This window comes from Rosa chinensis, chromosome 6, assembly GCF_002994745.2.
Source record: "Rosa chinensis cultivar Old Blush chromosome 6, RchiOBHm-V2, whole genome shotgun sequence".
In the NCBI taxonomy this organism is placed as follows: domain Eukaryota; kingdom Viridiplantae; phylum Streptophyta; class Magnoliopsida; order Rosales; family Rosaceae; genus Rosa; species Rosa chinensis.
The window spans coordinates 3,185,767-3,202,850 of NC_037093.1; the positions used below are offsets into that span (position 1 = coordinate 3,185,767).

At 38.5% G+C, this 17,084-nt stretch overlaps 1 protein-coding gene across 1 annotated transcript; it reads right to left on the minus strand.

Annotated features, from left to right (window-relative positions):
- Positions 1-10,428: 10,428 nt before the first annotated feature.
- Positions 10,429-11,858, minus strand: LOC112170583. The gene is made up of 3 exons (XM_024307929.1): positions 11,382-11,858; positions 11,106-11,311; positions 10,429-11,050 (listed from the first exon to the last, which is right to left on the minus strand). Exons 1-3 carry the CDS (start codon positions 11,856-11,858, stop codon positions 10,429-10,431), a joined length of 1,305 nt encoding a protein of 434 aa, XP_024163697.1.
- Between the last annotated feature and the right edge of the window lie 5,226 nt (positions 11,859-17,084).

Here is a 17,084-nt window from a genome sequence, read left to right on the forward strand (position 1 = left end):
TAGAGTTTCATCAGCAACATTGCACAAAGGGCATGTAGAAACAGTAGTAAAACCACGAGTAGCACGCTGGACATTGATGAGAATTTTCTTATGCAGAACAATCCAAAGAAAGGTTGGGAGGGGTATCAAGCTTCCAGTTAACTTTCCAAAGAGGGTACTGGGGACTAGAGTAATCGAAAATGGAATTGTATGCAGATTTAACAGTGAAGTATCCATTAGAGGTAGGGCCCCAAATTAACCAGTAGGGACACTGATGACATGATTAATGATATCACTAGGAATTACAGTAGACAGGAGATTCAAATCCCACCCAGTATCGGTCCAAAAATCACAAACATGAGCATTGACATTAATAATTGCATTAGGAAGAGCGAAGTTGATGAGAGCAGAAGCCCCAAAAACAATGCTCCTCCAAGTACTCGAGCAATCGGGGGGGGGGGGTGGGGTGTGTTTATAAGTCTCATCTAACAGACTATTCTGAAGATACTTTTTGGAAAGCATATTAGCCCATAAACCAGCATCATGTTGGAATAATCTCCAGCTAACCTTGGCAAGCATAGCTTGGTTCATGTAAGAGGTTTTCTTGATTCCCAACCCACCAAGTTGTTTAGGTTGGCAAATAGTGTCCCAACTCACTGGTGCACTTTTTTCTTGTCCGCAGTATCTCCCCAAATGAAGTCCCTGTTTAATTTATCAATCTTGTCACAAAGACTTAAAGGCAACTTGGCAGTTTGCATAGCATACACATGGATGGAGGAAGTGACAGATTGGACAAGGGTGAGTCTTCCTGCCATACTGAGGACCTTACTGTTCCAACTGGATAGCCTATTTTGAACTTTGTCAAAAATCCCAGCATAAGTGTGCTTATTCACACGAGACTGGATTAGACGCCTACGTACTTACCAAGATCATTAATAAGAGGGGAGCCACAAATGTTGCTGATTCTAGAAGTAGTCATCTTACAAGTATTGGGAGAGCAGTAGATGAGAGATTTCTCATAACTAACAGTTTGACCAGATAAGGAGCAGAAGATATCAAGACACTTTTTAAGCACAGAAGCTTGATGGGGGGAGGCCTCAGCAAAGAGCGTCAAGTCATCAGCAAAAAAAAGATGGGAGATTTTAGGCCCAGCTTGAGAAGCTCTAACACCTTTCCATTATCAACATTAGAATTAATAAGGTGAGATAGTTTTTCCAAGCATAAAACAAAGATGTAGGGAGACAAGGGATCACCTTGTCTAATGCCTTGATGAGCATTGAAAGAAATAGTCAACTCACCATTAAAACAAATCTGAAAGCTATAGAGGTAATGCATTGCATAATCAATTTAACCAAAGAATGAGGAAATTGAGCTTCATAAAGCACCATTTCAATAAAATTCCAACTAAGCATGTCATAGGCTTTAGATAAATCAACTTTCCAAGCAAAGAAACCCAGCTTTCCACAAGACTTTTTAAACTTAAAAAGCATCTCTTGAGCAATCATGACATTATCAGAAATATGTCTTCTATTGTAAATATTTGTGGATAATCATGTAAATAGATGTTGAGTAATAGGTGCCTATTCCTATAGATTGGTGATTGAAGGTTGTAATTGTAGGAGTGATTGAATTGTAATTAAGTATTACCCTTTTGTGTACACCATGTAGTCCTATATAAGGCTCCTCATGGTGAGATGAATAACACACACATTCTACTCTCTACGTCTAAACTCTCTCTCTCTCTCTCTATCTCTCTCTCTCTCTCTCTCTCAAAATTTTCACTATTGTTTTACAACACGTTATCAGCACGAAAAGTTCTAGAATTTAGATTGCGAGTTGTGGAGAAGAGGTGGTTAGTCATTCAATCAAGAAAAGAGGCGGATCATCGTTCAAGCTCTTAGATTGGCTGAGAAGACAACCTTCTCAGTTCTGCACATATAAACTGAAGATTCATCCGCTCTTCATCAAGTAATGTTTTCCAAAATCTAATTTTATATTCATACTTATTGAGCCTATTGATTGAACATGAAAAATCCTCCATGATGCATGAACCCTAAATTCTGATTGTTTTATTTGGAATATATATATCTGTTCATGTTTTGGATTGTTTGATTGGAAAAGAAAAAAATTAGGATTCTTTGGCTATAGCTATTTCTAGCACTTGGTCCAGTAGCACCAATTCACAACTAGAGAGCATCAATCAATCATGCAAAAATAAAATCTGCTATTTATGGGATTCGAACCCAGCCACAATGTGTAGCAGCCCAGCATGTTGTCCACTGTGCCATTATGGCCAATTGGTAATTATCACCACCATTTAATATTAATACTGCCAGAAGCAGATTCAACTCCATTTAATTGGTGATTGATCAATTGATTCAATTCATGTTTTGGTTTTGATTGACATTTATCCAAAACAATTGCCATAATAATTTCACAATGTATCTTTTATTACTACATCTGAATATTGTGTATTGCGTGAGTTATGGGCTTAATTTTTGCTTACACAAATTTGAATTTGTCATTATAATTCTTTATGCTAGAAGCATTATGGGCTAAATTATTGCATAAACATTATGCCAGAAGCATTTGCCCAATTTATTTATATGAAATGGCAGAAGCATTAATGGGATTTGAACCTATTTCCTTAGGTACATAACCGCTGCATTAATTTATTTACGTTACGATTTAATAACATATATTGAATTTGGTTATGTTATAATTGAGAATATTAAATATGGCTGAGTTAGAAGCTAAAATCAAGCCAAAAGTCACAACAACAAATCCAAGCCAGAAGCTCAGGCCCAAGGTGCAAGGCTAGCACAGAAACTCGCCACGTGTTGCCATGACAATGGTTATGAATCTTCTCCAACTAGGCTAATCCAGTTGGATGCAATGTCTAGGCAAGGTTCAGATGAGGTCGTGTACTTAAGTGAGCCTGACTCCACCTAAACCTCATCTTTCCTTACCTGGTCGTATTCAATTGGAGCTACCAAAAGGGTTGAGTAATAACTTTTCATTCTTTGACAGACCAGTTTGCCAGACCAGCAGGCCCACTCTCCCTGCACAGGGCCTAGCAGCCCAGCAGGCCTCACATACTCTTTGACTAGCGCATGAAAGCCTACGTCACGAGCCCGCAGACTAAGCCCGATAGGCTTCACTATCAAGCCCACTCCTTCTTTGGTCCAGCAGAATCAAAATAAAAGGAAAAATGATTTCATATTGTAAATAGATTCACCATATCTAATATGTGTAATTAATTGCCAGAAGCATTTATTTACATAATTGTGTGATAATTAATCTGTTATATTACTAGTATGCAATTAATATCTCAATTGATTTATGATTTCCATTTATCCAATTTGTGAGATATTATTACAATTTAGTTTATTCAATATTTTTATGTTACTTGTCTAAATTTTCGCACTAGAATATATGTGTAGAAAATGCAGGTACCTAATGAACTAGAAGTTTTAAATGAACCAGTTGTTCATACCTAAATCGAACTTGTAGTTTCGATAATGCCATTTAAGAAACTTGAAGTTTCTTTCATAAATTCACCACACATGATAAAACTAGTAGATTTTACATGTCTAATCTGATTTTTCATACCATGTTACAGAATCTGAAGTTCTCATTACTTGCTTATGGATGATATTACCAAAATCACTAATATTATTTGTTCCTTTCCTGTAAGAAATGGCAAATCTCAACATGTTTGACTTTGTTGCTTTGGAGGTCTCCAGAAGAAACTATCTAAAGTGAACTCAAGATGTGAAAATTCATCTGACTGCAAAGAAGATGAGATCAACAATCAATGCTAACAATGTCATCATTGAGGCTTTTAATATGTGTGACATAATTTTCAAAAAGGAAACATATGGAGAAAGCACTCCAAGTTGAGTATCCGATGAAGAGCATACACAGACTCTTTGGGTCGCTCTAGAAGAGCACTTTCACCATCAAATGACCACTTTCTTGCTTGAAGCAAGACATGATTGGTAGAACAAATTAGTCCATATGACTGTTTGCCACTTGGCCAAAGCCCAAGAGGCCATGTAATCAGGCTCCACGTGGCCAAGGCCCACCTGGTAAGAACTATGATGCCATAACTCAGCAAGCTTGAGTTGAAAGGAACACTTGTCCAGCCCGCTGCCACCAGAATCAATATGATCTTTGTTATTGATGTAGAGGAATTGATTGCTGGTCCCGCACTTGTTGTGCGATAGCCGAAGCAATAGATGAGTATTACGCCAGTCGCGGAACTCGAAATACCAACTTTATTAAAGGGTCATTTTCTATTGACACTAGAGATCATAGATTTTCAGGCAGTTACTGAACATACCGAGGATTAGAACTCGAAGACATGGGTATAATTGGCCCCTTGTGACATATCTATTTCATCTTAATGAATGAAACATCTTCGGATTTTGGTGATTTATGTTTTCAATTATTTTGGATTATAGAAATGTGGTTATGTTTGGATATATTTAATTCAATAAACTCATTTATACATGTGATCCATTGAATTAAATAAATGAATAGTCATATTTTGTGGGGAAGTTTGTTGGCTGGTTGAAAGTGCTATTACGCATACCATACTCCCAGATCGGAGATATTTTTCAAACTTATTGTCTATTCATACCTCTGTGACAACCGTATCAGGCCAATCCAACCTGATAGAGGGTTATGGCAAAACCCACTGTATGTTGTCCAATGGTACTGAACCAACCATTAATGAGGCTTTATATTCTCCACGTTCCAGAAGAGCGTTATTGAGTATTAAGGATATTCGAACCAACGGTTATCACATTGAAACCACTGAGAAAAATGAGTGTAATATCTTTGCATAACCTCCAAGTGTGTGGCTAGAAGCGTACATTGGAGAAATTGAAATCTGTTAGCTAGAAGCTAACTAATTCAAGCAACTACTTGCTATGGCATGACCGTTTGGGACACCCATGTCAAAGTATGATGCATCGTATCCTCAATTCATTGCAGGTGCATCCCCTTCTGAATAAGGGTCTTGTATATAATGACACGCTATGCCATACTTGTTAAGAATATTTAATACTAGACCATCATATGCAAAGACTAGTACATACACCACCATTTTTCTGCATAGAATGCAAGGGAAATTTGTGGACATATCCAACCACCATGTGGACCAGTTAAATATTAATGGTTTTTGTTGATGTTTCGACAAAGTGATCACATGTTACACTATTGTCTGCAAGAAAACGCTGCTTTTGCTAAACTCTCACCCAGATCATGAAATTGAGGGTTCACCACTAGGATTATCCCATAAAGTCTATAAGACTTGATAATACCAGAGAGTTTACATCGAAGTCTTTCGATGATTATTGCATATCCCTTGGGATTGATGCTGAACATATAGTTCCCTTTGTTCACATCCAAGATGGTCTCGCAAATAGAATCTTGGTAATGCGCACCAAGCTTCTAGTTTTTGCGTGGGGCTATGCAATCTTGCATGCAGATATGTTGGTCCCGTTGAGGCTTACTGCTACCTAATCTTACTCCGCGTTACAGCTAGTGACTTGGTACGAACCTAATGTTTCGCACTTATGCACATTTGGGTATGCAGTCCACATGCCAATTGTGCCTTCACAACGTACAGAATTGGGTCATCAACAAAGGATGGGCGTGTATGTCAATTATGAATCCACGTGCCAATTGTGACGTTCTTTACCGCTAGATTTACGGATTGTCACTTTGATGAGACAATCTTCCCGCTGTTAGGAGGAGATAAGAACGTCACCGTTCCTGATGAACGGCGTGAACTAACATGAAATGTCCCCACTATGTTTCATCTTGATCCCCAAACCGCACTAAAATAGTGAAGTGCGGACAATTCTAGATCTATAGAGTATAGAATACAATATGCTAGACACTTTCTCTGATCTAGCAAAAGTGACAAGATCATATATACCTGCTGCAAATGTGCCTGCAAGGATAGACGTCCCTGTAGGATGTGTCGTCCCAGATGGACGAGGTACGACCATGGCAGCTAACTAGTCATATGTCCCTGCCCAGAAGTTAGGTAGACCATTAGGTTCGAAGGATTCTTATCCCCAGAAGAGGGTAAATTTGGCACAAACGAATCCTCTTAACATCGTAATCTAAAACCGATCCACTTCATGAGATAAATCCGGATTATGGGTCTGTCCTAGAAGAGACAATGTTGGGGGACGCTCCAATATTTGAACCCACTCCCAAGAATAGAGAAACTTGGTAAATTTAGTGAGATTTGGAATCGGGTTGAGCTTATCATCGATGATATATTAGTTTTTGTGGTGGCCACCGAATCTATAATATGCGATGACCTCGAACCTTGCTTTGTTGATCAATATCAATGAAAAGACGACTGGCTAACAAGGTAATAAGCAATCCAGGTCAAATTAGATTCCTTGACAAAGAGAAAGGTGTTTGGACCTGTTGTTCCTACACATCCCCATGTTAAACCCGTAGAATTTAAATGGGTATTTGTAAGGAAGCGTAATGAGAAAAACGAGATTGTGATACATAAGGCTCGTCTAGTGGCGCAATAATTTTCTCAACGCCCTGTGATTAATTACGAGGAGGAGTATTCTCCCGTAATAGACATCATAACGTTCCGCTACCTTATCAGTTCGGTAGTTTCTGAAAAACTGAATATGCAGCATATAAATGTGGTCACACCTTATCTCTATGGGGATCACAATACAGAGATATACATGAAAGTTCCTGAAGGACTTATGATACCCGATGCAAATAGTTTTAGACCACGGAACACGCTCTCCATTGGTTTTGAGGCGTTTACTTTATAGATTGAAAAAATCTAGATGGAGGTGGTATAACTGTCTAAGTGAATATTTGATCGGGATGAGATATGTGAATGATAAACTATGCCCTTGCGTGTTTATTAAGGAAACAAGTTCCGGGTTTGGAAATGTGCAGTCTATGTCAAAGACATGAATTTGATTGATATTCCTGAAGAAATCAAGTAAACCGCAAAGCACCTAAAGTCGGAATTTGAGATGAAAGGCCTTGGGAAAACAAATTATTGTCTCGACTTGAAGCCCGAGGACAAGTGCATATGAAATTTTGGTCCATCAACCAAATTACATCTAGAAGATGTTAAGACGCTTTAATGAGGATAAAAGCAAGCACACCCATGGTCGTCTGAAGTCTAAAGAGAACCGTATCGTCCTGCAAATGATAACAAATAGATATTGGTGCCAGAATTCCCATATCTAAGTGCAATAGGCGCATTATTGTACTTGGCTCAATGCCCTAGATAGGACATCATATTCGATGTGAACTTGTTAGCTAGATATAACTCTGCGCCAACACGCCGCCACCAGAATGGCATAAAAGACATTTTTCGCTACCTTAGAGGTGCGGCGGATATGGGCTTATTCTATCCCTACGCATCAAGGAATGGATCAAACCCCCTTGATCCTCTGAATGATGCTCGCCTTGTTGGATATGCTGATATAGACTATCTATCAGACCTGCACAAGGCACTTTCTCAAACTGGTTATGTCTTTACCATTGGGAATATTGCAATTTCCTGGATGTCTATGAAATAGACACTTGTTGCTACCTCTTCGAATCATGTTGAAATACTAGCTCTTCACGAAGCAGTATGTGAATGTACATGGCTAAGAGCTGTTACAAAGCATGTTCGAAGCACATGTAGACTGCATTCCACCACTGATGAACCAACCATTATCTACGAGGATAATGCTGCTTACATAGAGCAGATAAAGACGAGTTTAATCAAAGGAGACAACATCAAACATATTACACCGAAGTTTTCCTTCAATTAGCAACAACAGGAGCATCAGAAGATTGAAGTTAAGCAGATTTGAACTGAAGACAATCATGCAGACCTCTTCACCAAGTCACTACCAAAGTATACATTCCAGAAGCATGTTCAACATATTGGTCTACGTAAACTATCTGAATTACCTAACATGTAATTTTCAGGGGGAGTATCCTGAAGCATACCCACTTGACCATCGTGTGCTCTTTTTGTCCTTCGTCCAGGGTTATTTTGTCCCACTGGGTTTTGTTACCTGACAAGGTTTTAACGAGGCACATCTTTAGCATGGTCACCCTAATTATAGTACATCCTGAAGATGCTTTGATTCGACATATACGCATTTGCTCATCTTTTTTCTTCTACCACGAGTTTCTCCCATTGGGTTTACTGGGCAAGGTTTTGGTGCAGCAACTCTAATGCATCCCTCTCATAGACATACTACCTACTTATGATGCTAATATAAGACTTCACCTATCTCTGAAGTTGTGATACGACTACTCCACACTAATGCGTGTTGTGCTCTTTTTCTCCTTCGACCAAGGTTGTTTTTTTCCCACAGGGTTTTTCTATTACTTGGCAAGGTTTTTGACGAGGCAACTTAGAAGCGTACAACCTATGCAACACTATTGACATGGAATATCCAAGGGGGAGTGTTGTAAATATTTGTGGATAATCATGTAAATAGATGTTGAATAATAGGTGCCTATCCCTATAGATTGGTGGTTGAAGGTTGTAATTGTAGGAGTGATTGAATTGTAATTAAGTATTACCCTTTTGTGTACAACATGTAGTCCTATATAAGGCTCCTCATGGTGAGATGAATAACACACACATTCTACTCTCTACGTCTAAACTCTCTCTCTCTCTCTCTCCAATTTTTCACTATTGTTTTACAACATCTTCCAGGAATGTAGCTAACCTGATTAGGGCTAATTAAATGCTACATCAATGGTCTGATTCTAGCCACAATAATTTTAGAGATCACCTTGTAAATGGTAGTGCACAGACTAATAGGTCTGAAATTAGCCATATGCTATGGTCCATCAATCTTGGGGATAAGAGAGATAAATGTGTGGTTGAGGCCAGGAGGAATTGAGCTAGATTTGAAGGCATCACTAACAATTTTAAAAAGCTCACAATAGTATATTTGCCAATGGTGCTGATAAAAGATGGCAGGAAAGCCATCATAACCAGGAGCCTTAAGTCCACCAATTGAAAAGAAAGAGTCCTTGACTTCCAGCAGAGTAATAGGCCTGCAAATGCTATCCAAGCTTAACTGGTCAATATGAGGAAATAACCAAGGAATTAGAAATCTAATATCATCATAGCAATGTTGAGAAAAAATATCAGTGAAGAAATCAACGGCAATCTTTTTCATCGACTTAGAGTCAGTAAACCAGTTACCATTGCTGTCAAAAAGGCCCTCAATTTTATTTCTTCGTCTTCTAACTAGATTAGTAAGATGGAAGAACCTAGTGTTTCTATCACCATCATGAAGCCATTTGTCTCTTGATTTAATTTTGTCTCGAGAACATGTTTTCTTGATCTCTAAGAACTTCATATTCTTGGATGAGATCAGCCTCAAGATTAATCAGGAAAGGGTTTTCAAACCTGTCTCTTGCCTTTTGTATTCCCCCAATTCTGGCTGGGAGTCTCTTCTTCTTTTGAATTAGATGGCCAAACATATCTCTGTTCCACTTAGAGAGAGCTATAGCAAGAGCCTTGACTTTGGAAGAGAAATCACCAGTCAAAGAACTCCAAGTATTAGACACAAAATCAACATAACTCTCATGTGAGAACCACATAGCTTGGAAGCGAAAAGGGGCAGCCTCCCTATTCACAAAATTGTTAGAGGATAATTGCATGATAATAGGACAATGATCAGACCTACTTCTAGGCAAGTGTTGAATGAAAGCTTCATTAAATCCTCTATCCAATCTTTCTTTGATTCTATTATTGCTCCAAGTGAAGCAGGAATCATAGAAACCCATATCAATCATAGCATTTCTATTTATCCAATCTCTAAGGCCACCAAAACGACCAGTGAAAGGACCACAATTCTTATCAGCACAAGAGACTGACTCATTAAAATCACCTATTAGCATCCAAGGAAGATTGAATCTGGTAGAAAGATTATCAAAGTAAGACCATAGTGAAGCTCTAATAGTGTGAGTTGGGCTGGCATAAACAACAGTGAGCATCTAGAAGGGCTTGCCAGGGAGAGTAACTCTAACAGAAATGGACTGAAAATTCTCATCAATGAAATCAATTTTAATCTTATTGCTGTTCCAAAGTAACAAAAGGCCACCAGAGAAACCTTCATCTTCAACCACCCTTGAATCAGAAAAACCAAGCAGTCTAAGACTAGCACAAGCTTTAGAGAATTGAACATGGGGTTCACAAATAGAAAGCATGTCAACAGAGTGAATTTTTACAAGGTCCGCAATTGCAGATCTAAAGTTCTCACTTCTAGCACCTCGAGCATTCCAAAATAAAATTTTAAACATTGAGAATGCAAAGAAGGAGAGGTTAAACACCTCAAAATTAGGCATCAACCATACCCTCCCCATTTTGGATAGGTAGGTTATCATCATTGGTCAACATACTATTCGCAGTAAAGGCTAGGTCTTTTCCACAAAGGTTTCAGAGTCCATAGAAAGAGATGAAGGGCTGGCCTTGTCCCCAATAACCTCCTCAGGAGGACAATGCCCAAAGATGGCAACAATTCCATCTCCTAAAACATTGGTTCCCATATTTTCAAAAGAAAGCTTTTTGAAAATGTGAGAATTATGTTTAGAACCAGAACCAGCCACACCTTTGGATTTTCTTTGATACTGAAGATCAGTTTTAGAGCCACTAGAATTTTCAACATTAGACACATCTTTCATAGGGATTCTAGAACTATTTTTAGTGTTCAAAGATATAGATTTCTCATTTGTAGCAGTAACTTTCACAGACGAAGAATGATTACCAGAGGAACCAAGTTTTCTCAAAGAGGTAGAAGGAGCAGCAACATTCTTGGGTTTGTAAGTCTCATTGTTCACAGGAACTGTCTTCTTCTTCTCTTGGAAGCTTTTCCAACGTTTGACAATGGGAGGACTGCTATCAGAAGAGTTATTCTCAATGGTCTGCTCAGGCAACTCAGAGTCCTTACCACTTTCATCCTGCAAAACAGCAAATCTGGAACCACTGCCACTACTAATTTTCCTAGATCCACCAGCATCTCCATTCTTCTTTTTATTTCTGTTAGCTCATCAGCATCCAAGGTCCCATGTCTTCTTTAATAATATCAGTTTGCCTCAGAGTGTCCACATCTTGTTGCATTGTAGAAATGTTCATCTCAGTTGGAGAAGATGTCTCACCACTAGAAGCAAGAGATGGATCAGTAGTATTCAAAGCATTCGGGTTTATATCAGCTTCACCACTGTTATTCTTAATTAAGGGACGTACACTTATCTTTTGAGTGACCAAAGCAGCCACATTCAAAACATATAAGGGAAATGCCTTCATAAACCACATTATAAGCAATGGATTCCGCTTAAACAAAGGAGCGTAGGGGTTTAGAAAGATGAACCTCAATGCAAACACGAGCAAACTGTCCTCTAGCCTGACCAATTGTGAGCTTGTCCACTTTGACTACAGCACCAAGGATTTTCCCGATTTTGGCCATAGTGTAGTCCTTGAAAAATTTGACAGGCAAACCAAAAATTCTGACCCATAGAGCCATTTTCCCAATAACTTCATTCATAGGATCAAAGTCAGGTGTCCATTTTCTAACAATCAGAGTCTGCCCAGCAAGAATCCAAGGACCTCCACAGAGAGCATAATTCATATCTTCCTCCAGGTTAAACTTAACAATGAAAAAATCATTGGGTAAATCAATGAGTTGCCACCCCCCTTTCACTTGCCATTTTCTTCTTAAACCTCTTAGCATAAAATCAAAAGTATTCGTGGAGTTAGGTTTCCCCATGAGTTTGACAATTACAGCACAACGCCATTCATAATCAAGCTTGTTACGAAACCTTATCAGAGAAAGTAACATTTTGCCCATGCTTACCTTGGGAGTATGAGCAATCCTCATCAGTGAATTCGAAGTCCTCTGTCATAGTTTGCCGGTAGCAATCGACCGAGTTTTTGAGTGTACCAACATAGGCCATCTGAGGTTTTAGATCAGTGAAGGATGGATCGAAGAGTCAAGATCTTCCATCTGGAGAGCCTCCAAGTCGGAACTGATGTCACGCCCCGAATTTCGAATAAAGATATTTGAATCCGAAACGCGATAACTTAACCAACTTCCCGAAAATTGCATAGAAACTTTTTCTGAATGCGATAACTTCTTCATACAAACTCCGATTTTTGCGTTCCACCTATGCACGAACTCGTATCGACGCGTTCTACGATTTCGTGAAGGAAGTTTTCAGAGAAACCCAATGAACAAAAAGTCAACCCTTGCGCCCCCTCCTAAAATGACGCTTCTTGAATATTTATTTGCCCGAAACACTTCCACTCCATCCACGAGCCATGAAACCGTCCAATAACCAAAAATTAGATTCCGGAAAATCTTCGGAAAATAATAATGAATTTCTGGGGTACTACATTCTACCTTCCTTAAAGAAATTTCGTCCCGAAATTTACACGTACCACGCCAACAAGTACAGATAAATCATGCTCAAATCCAATTCTCATTCCTCAGCAAGAATGCCCTTAACTCAACGTACAACTTACCTTGATCTAATAATGGATACAAGTACCCCACCTAGTATCACAACAGCGTCTGTATCATTTCCTTGATAATGCAACCCTTTCATTACAAGAATTGAAAATGAGACCGTCATATCAATTCAAATCAACAATAGCCTATGCATCACAACTCGATAAGTACCTACCCATCCTGGGACACAAAATCAAGCTAAGGTCTAGCCGCGCCTAACCTGCACAAGAATTATCACATGTCATTGTAATCACAATCAAAGTGGTATATATCCTCTACTACCACAACAATGACCAAACTCACACATAAATCAACACATAACAGTACACACATAATCATTGTCACACAGACCACCACCCAGAGTGCCACACAATCACTACAAGTATTGTCATAAAAGCTGCTACAAAAGCACTACTAGCACTGCCACAAAAGCATTGCACTACGCAAACAACATTACAATGTATCTTCATAGCAACAATTCTGCGTGCTACATCACTACACACCATCACTACAAGGCATTCCACAACACAAATCTAAATTATAGAAAACCACCATTGTACAACAATAGAGATGCATCACTCCGCAAAAGGTAGCTACACGCACAAGTCTAGCTATAGACATCATGCAAAAACTCATCACCACACAATCAATCTCAATACCACACCAAGAAGTCAAACCACACCCAAAGATCTAGCTAGATACACTGAAGCCATTCCAAACACAAAACGGATATGCATAAATGAATGCTCCACTATATCACGACCCTATCACCAAGAAACTAATAACCGATAAGTACCTTCCAATCCCAAAACATCTGCTGATCCAACTCAGAAAAAGCACAACTACTGGTCAAATACTTGTACCAACTTTAGATACAAGTATAGGTCAAACCCCATGACCCTAACCAACCAACTTCAATCGTACAAAAGGACATCATTTCCATGAAACATTCATTGCCGACTCAATCAGAGTTCAATCCAGAGGTTCCCATTCCTCAAAAGATTACAACTCAAAGAAGCTACACAAAGCTCCTACACTTCACCTACAGAGCCGACCTATGCTCTGACGACTTAACGTTCTAGACAACACCTAACACTCCCACATACCCAATGATTATATCAATACCGAAGAGTAGATGATGGGGATCCGCTGCAGACGGGCCATCACTCGAGTAGTACTGATTGTCACCAAATATGTACCTTACGCTCTGATACCAAACTATCACGCCCCGAATTTCGAGCAAAGAAATTCAAATCCGAAACGCGTTAACTTAACCAACTTCCCGAAAATTGCATAGAAACTTTTTCCCAATGCGATAACTTCTTCATATGAACTCCGATTTTCGCGTTCCACCTATGCACGAACTCATATCGACGCGCTCTACGACTTTCGTGAAGGAAGTTTTCAGAGAAACCCAATGAACAAAAAGTCAACCCTTGCGCCCCCCCTAAAATGACTCTTCTTGAATATTTATTCCTCCGAAACACTTCCACTCCATCCACGAGCCATGAAACCATCCAATAACAAAAAAATAGATTCCGGAAAATCCTCAGAAAATAATAACGAATTTTCGGGGTACTACAGCTGATGTCACCACCATTCTTCACACGTTTTCTTTGCATCGTCATGGAATCAAGGCCTCTGCCACTTCTAGGAGGAAAGGCGGAGAACACGAATGCCGGGGTAGCCACCAGAGAGTTCAGGTAGCTGGAGAGAGTTGGAGAGATTGAGGGGGAATGGGCCAATCAGAGACGCAGATGGGTTTTGGGGAAAGTGCGTGAGGCGCGTTCCAGCGAAACCCAGGTCGTTTGCTTCTACACAATTGTTATTTTTTCAAATAGCAATTGTACTTTTTTCAATTATGTTTTGCATGATTATCGAATTATTCGAAAGAGATTGTAAAAGAAAAATTAATTAAATCTGGTGTTGAAAAGAGGTTGGGCGTAGAGCCCAAATGAGATGCCAGCACATTCGGTTCAAGTTGCCTTGGGTGCATGGCAGAATTCGCCGGAAGAAATGTGTGTAGCAATTAGATACAGCGAAGCAGAAACAAAATAAAACTTTGATTCAATCATGTACACTTTGTCTGCTACGTACATGCATCAAAAAACGGCATATTGATCGAGACGACGATCCAAGACTACGGATCGGTATCCCACGCCGGCTATGGGTAACGCCTAATGGCACTGCTCCCTCTTGAGCTCTCTAGGCTTTTTCTTTTGGAAATGATTCATGATGCTGCTTGCCTATACAACAATTTTGACATACTTTGTTGGAGGGAGGACAGATTTGAGGAAAACTGGTAACTATCTTCTTCTGATATAGTGTATTCAATCCATTAAAATTCAAATGACCATAGCGAAAATGCCAAAGCCATGTTGGATCTTTCATCTCGGTCGTATGGCAGGAATGAACACTCTTGATTAGCTGAGGAAATAACTTATTTGGTGTCATCTTAACAGGAGCAATTAGGCTCCTTTGTGGATCATAAATTTTATAAGCAACTTTTATGATTGTGGACACATCCCTTCTCTTGAAGCTGAAAAATACTCAACAAATTACACTTCAAAATTAGAAACATAAAACACATTTAAAATTATTTTAATATATATGATCAGTTTTAGTTCTAATATGAATAGCACCCTTCCCCATATAACATTCACAGTAGAATTATTACCAAACATCACAACAGTGCGAAATGCTTCATTCAAAATAGAGAAAGACTAGGAAGTAGTCCCGCGCGACGCTGCGGGGAAGAAACTTGCTAGTAAATTGAATGGAACCATGGAGGTTTATATATATGCAAATGGTCAAGACATCGGTGCATGCCTTGAAACTTAAAAGTGGATGATTGTAGCTTAAATTTCCCTCAATTCAAAACACAAAGGAGTTGCCTCACAAAAGTAAAAACCAAAACCAAAAACAACATCAATGTTTACAGTAATCATGTTTGATGTTTGTATTTGATTGTGTAAATTTGTAATCAACACCAAAATGATAAGAGCAAATGCAAAAGCAAATGTCATCAATGACTTATGCACCTTTTCCAAGTCTACATGTTGGATGAGCATAGAGACTACATTGTCAGTGTGATCTAATGCTTTGATTCCTCCCACCACAGAAATGGCCACTGCTGCTGCAACCTCTGAGGGTTTAAATTCCAAGAAGTCAATTCCTGCATTGAATTCCCACCCACCAAAAATCCAGCTCAAATAGAAAATGCAAAACAAAACAATTCATAATTATATTGAACACAACCAAGCATGAATAAGAAGATGAAATTGAAATTGAAAACCTACCTCAGGAACAATTTGAGTTGATTCAGAGAAGCTTTTGCAATCTGAAAGCATATGACAGGGCTAATATCTTCCAAAAGCATCTAGAAAGATTTTTCACAATAGAAGAACACACAGTGAAATCAGCAGTGTATGCTATGGCTTAGTTGCAATTCAACGAAGTCTTTCTCATAATGAGATTCATAAAACTCATAACTTCAACTAATTTTAGTAAATTGACATGCTTATCTACACTATTTATCTGCTACAATTTCCCAATAATACGAAAAACCAAAGGACCAAATGTTTAGAATGAATTCTCAATACAACATTCATCCCGAACAATTACAGATTCTATGAGCCCTGATCTCCAATCCTTAAGCATTGCTAAAGAAGCACAAATTCCAATACTGATGACCAAATAATGATACCAGATTCATTGAGATAGTTCAATCAATTGGACTATACATATCACAGCAGTGACCTCCTTCTTTAGAAATCCATACTTTTCATAGCAATGAGACCGAATCAAACTTAACCTCAGTTTAACTATCCCAAAGCAGCCAACTTTAAACATATAAAAGAAAACTGAAGAGCCAAAACAGAGAGAACAGTGAGATTTATTTTGAATACTTACTTTATCTAGAAATAAAACCACAAAAACCCAATGGCAGATATCAACACAGCTATATTGACCAGGAACCTGAACATCACACAGAAGGCACTCTACTCGTAAATTGATCCAATTGAAGACAAAGTTGCTGCAGGCAAAACCAAAAGCAACAAAAGACCAGAGCTTTGTAAGTCAGATAAAGCAAACATGGAAATTAAATAAAGGTGGAAACACAATTGCCTAAAAATTTTGTCAAACAAATATTCTTTATTTTTGTGAGATAGGAACTGAAAGAACTAAAGAAAACAATGATGAAATTTATATATAAAACTCAAAAGGTAGATACTATCTAATTGTTAATTTCAAATCAAAAAGAGGCACATAGCAGAGAACTCTGGTATGTTTAAAACCCAAAACCACCGATTTATACGATGATGTGAGTAGTCCAAACCGATAAATAAATCTGGTTAAGTATCAATCAGATTTTGTTCAAAGAAGAAAGGACATGTGTTGGGAGATTTTGTAAAATACTATGATGACAATCTTTCTTTAGTATCAATCAGATTTTGTTCAAAGAAGAAAGGATATTTTACATGTTAATACGCAAATTGATACTATCATGACAATCTAATAGTAATCTATGTAACCATGCATAATTGAACCACTGCTAATTATATG